Genomic DNA, 2,909 nt, shown 5'->3' with positions numbered 1-2,909 from the left:
TTTTTTTTTAAAAAAAGAATAAGAATGAACACAATAACATTAGTTTTAAAAAAAATAATGACCAGAAAGGAAAAAGAGCAAAAGAAAAATAAAATGAAGGAAGACATAGATGCCCAAGAAATATGGGTAAGTTAATGATGGTAGGGAAGATGAGAAAAAAGATTTGAAAATTTAAAACTATTCCTAATAAAGCTTAAAAAAATTAATACATGAGTTTTTATATTTTTTCAAAATAAGTCAAATTGGGAGTGCCACATGACAATTTTACGTTGGTCTGAAGCTGTATGAACAGTCCTTCACGCGCCCATATTTCGTGACAACACGAGTGGTGTTAAAATTAGTCAAAACGGAATATTTATTGTGGATTTAGATGGTTTCGTGGGCTAATAGGACACCCACAAAGTTAAGGTGTCTTTTTGAAAATTCGAAACAACTTCAGTGGTGACTTTATGTCTTTTCTCTTTCAGTTTTTATGTTCTGTAAATAATATAAGATGGTAGTAAATTTTATTAATTAATGAAAATAAAATTTCTTATTAAAATACTACATATGATATTTCTTAATTTTCAATGATTAAAAGTTTATTATTTTAATCTGATTTGACTATTTTTATGATAGTTTTCATCATGTCAAATTTGTCAAATTGGAGTTCGTGGCACTTGATATTTTTGGCAAAAATTATTTATCATGGGTACTCGATGCTGAAATTCACCTAGACGCTAAAGGTCTTGGTACCACCATTACTGAGGGTAATGCAACATCAAGTCAGGACAAAGCGAAGGTTATGATTTTTCTTCGTCATCATTTGGATGAAGGATTAAAGGCCGAATATTTGACAGTGAAAGATCCACTTGAATTGTGGACTGGTTTAAAGGAAATGTATGACCACCTTAAGGCAACAGTATTGACAAGGGCTCGTTATAAATGGATACACTTACAATTACAGGACTTTAAAACTGTATGTGAATATAATTCTGTTGTTTATAAAATAACTTTCCAATTAAAATTATGTGGGGAAAATATAACAGATGAGGATATGTTGGAAAAAACTTTTACTACTTTCCATGCCTCAAATCTAGTGTTACAACAACAATACCGTGAAAGGGGATTTAAAAAGTATTATGATTTGATCTCATGCCTTCTTGTGGTTGAGCAACATAATACCCTTTTGTTCAAAAATCATGAAGCCCGTCCCATTGGAACTGCTCCATTATCGAAAGCAAATGTGGTAAAAGCACATGGCCATACTGAAAAAAGACAAAATAAAAATTGGGGCCATAATAATATGCGTGGACGTGGCAATGACAGAAAACAATATAATAATCATCGTGGTAGTGGTCATTATAAAAGAGAGAACAATATGAGTTCTCAAAGTAATCCTTTAAGAGGCAACTATCATCGTTGTGGCATGAAAGACCATTGGAAGAATGAATGTTGGACGCCTGAGCATTTTGTCAGGCTTTATCAAAATTCCTTTAAAAGAAAGGCGAATAGAAGTGGTGCATCTTCTTCTAATGCTTGGGTGGAATCACACTTGACTTTTGAAAATAATGTTGATGAAAGACCTTCGCAAATGTATAATGATAATATTGAAGCGAATTTAGCTTTGAAGAACGATGATTTTAATGACCTCAATGATGTTACTCATTTGGAGGTTGACGACTTCTTTGGAGATCGTAACTGATGTTTGATGTTATTTTATGATGTACAATATGTTGTTGTTTTTGTGTGCTTTTGATTATCATTTTTTTATGTTACTTTTATTTTAAAATTTAAAAAATAAAATAATATAAAGACCTAAGTTTTCTTGCAATGTTTCTAGTTATCTTATCTCTTATGATGTACTTTTATTTTATGAAGATAAATAAAATTTCTCAGTCTTCAATTGGATCCAAGATGAGTAATGGAGATATGTGCCTCTTGGATAGTGCTACAACTCACACTATATTAAGAGAAAAGAGATATTTCTCTCATTTAGTTATGAAAGGGGTCAATGCTAATATAATATCCAGTAGCACAAAAATAATTAAGGGCTCTAGGAGAGAATCATTATTACTACCTGGGGGAACAATATTGGCCATTAATAATGTTTTGTATTGTAATAAGTCTCAAAGAAACGTGTTATGTTTCAAGGTTATTCACCATAATGGCTATCATATTGAGACTGCTAATGAAGGAAGTATTGAATACCTTTATATTACTACAATAAAAGAAGGAAAAAGATTTTTGCATGAAAACTTATCTGCACTTTCTTCTCGGTTGTACTACTCAAGTATTGATGTGGTTGAATCACATGTCATGGTGAATAAAATGTTTATTAATCATAATGATTTCTTCATTTGGCATGACCGATTGGGCTGTCTCGATTATAATATGATGCACAAAATTATTGAGAATTCACATGGGCACACTTTGAAGAATCAGAAAATTCTTCAATCTAAAGAATTCTCCTGTGTTGCTTGTTCTCAAGGAAAACTGATTATTAAACCATCAGCAACTAAGGTTGGGATTGAATCCCTTACATTTCTGGAACGTATACATGGTGATATATGTGGACCAATTCACCCTTCATGTGTACCATTTAAATATTATCACAACTAAAAAATTGTCAAAAAACGACGGACTGCGTCGCTTTTTTGGTCAAAATCGACGGAAAAGCGACGCAGTCACTTCTGTCGCTTTTTAGCTCGATGCTTTTCAAAAAGCGACGGACTGTGTCGCTAAAAAGCGACGGACAACGTCGTTTTTAAAAAGCGACGGACTGCGTCTCTTTTTTACTATTTTTTTTTGAATTTTTTTAAAAAAGCGACGGATTGCGTCGCTTTATTTTAATTTTAATTTTTTTAATTTCTAAAGGGCGACGTAGTCCGTCGCTTTTTTGGAAATTTATTTTTTGAAAATCCCAGAAA

At 32.1% G+C, this 2,909-nt stretch overlaps 1 protein-coding gene across 1 annotated transcript; it reads left to right on the top strand.

Moving 5' to 3' along the window:
- The first annotated feature begins 109 nt into the window (after nucleotides 1–109).
- LOC107063024 (uncharacterized) lies at nucleotides 110–1,684 on the top strand. The gene is made up of 2 exons (XM_015314420.1): nucleotides 110–126; nucleotides 619–1,684. The coding sequence occupies exons 1-2, from the start codon at nucleotides 110–112 to the stop codon at nucleotides 1,682–1,684; spliced, it is 1,083 nt and encodes a 360-aa protein (XP_015169906.1).
- The last annotated feature ends 1,225 nt before the right edge of the window (nucleotides 1,685–2,909 follow it).

This window comes from Solanum tuberosum, unplaced genomic scaffold (assembly GCF_000226075.1).
Source record: "Solanum tuberosum cultivar DM 1-3 516 R44 unplaced genomic scaffold, SolTub_3.0 scf00297, whole genome shotgun sequence".
NCBI lineage: Eukaryota > Viridiplantae > Streptophyta > Magnoliopsida > Solanales > Solanaceae > Solanum > Solanum tuberosum.
The sequence above is the reverse complement of the archived record's forward strand: the minus strand, read 5'-3'. Positions and strand labels throughout refer to the sequence as shown.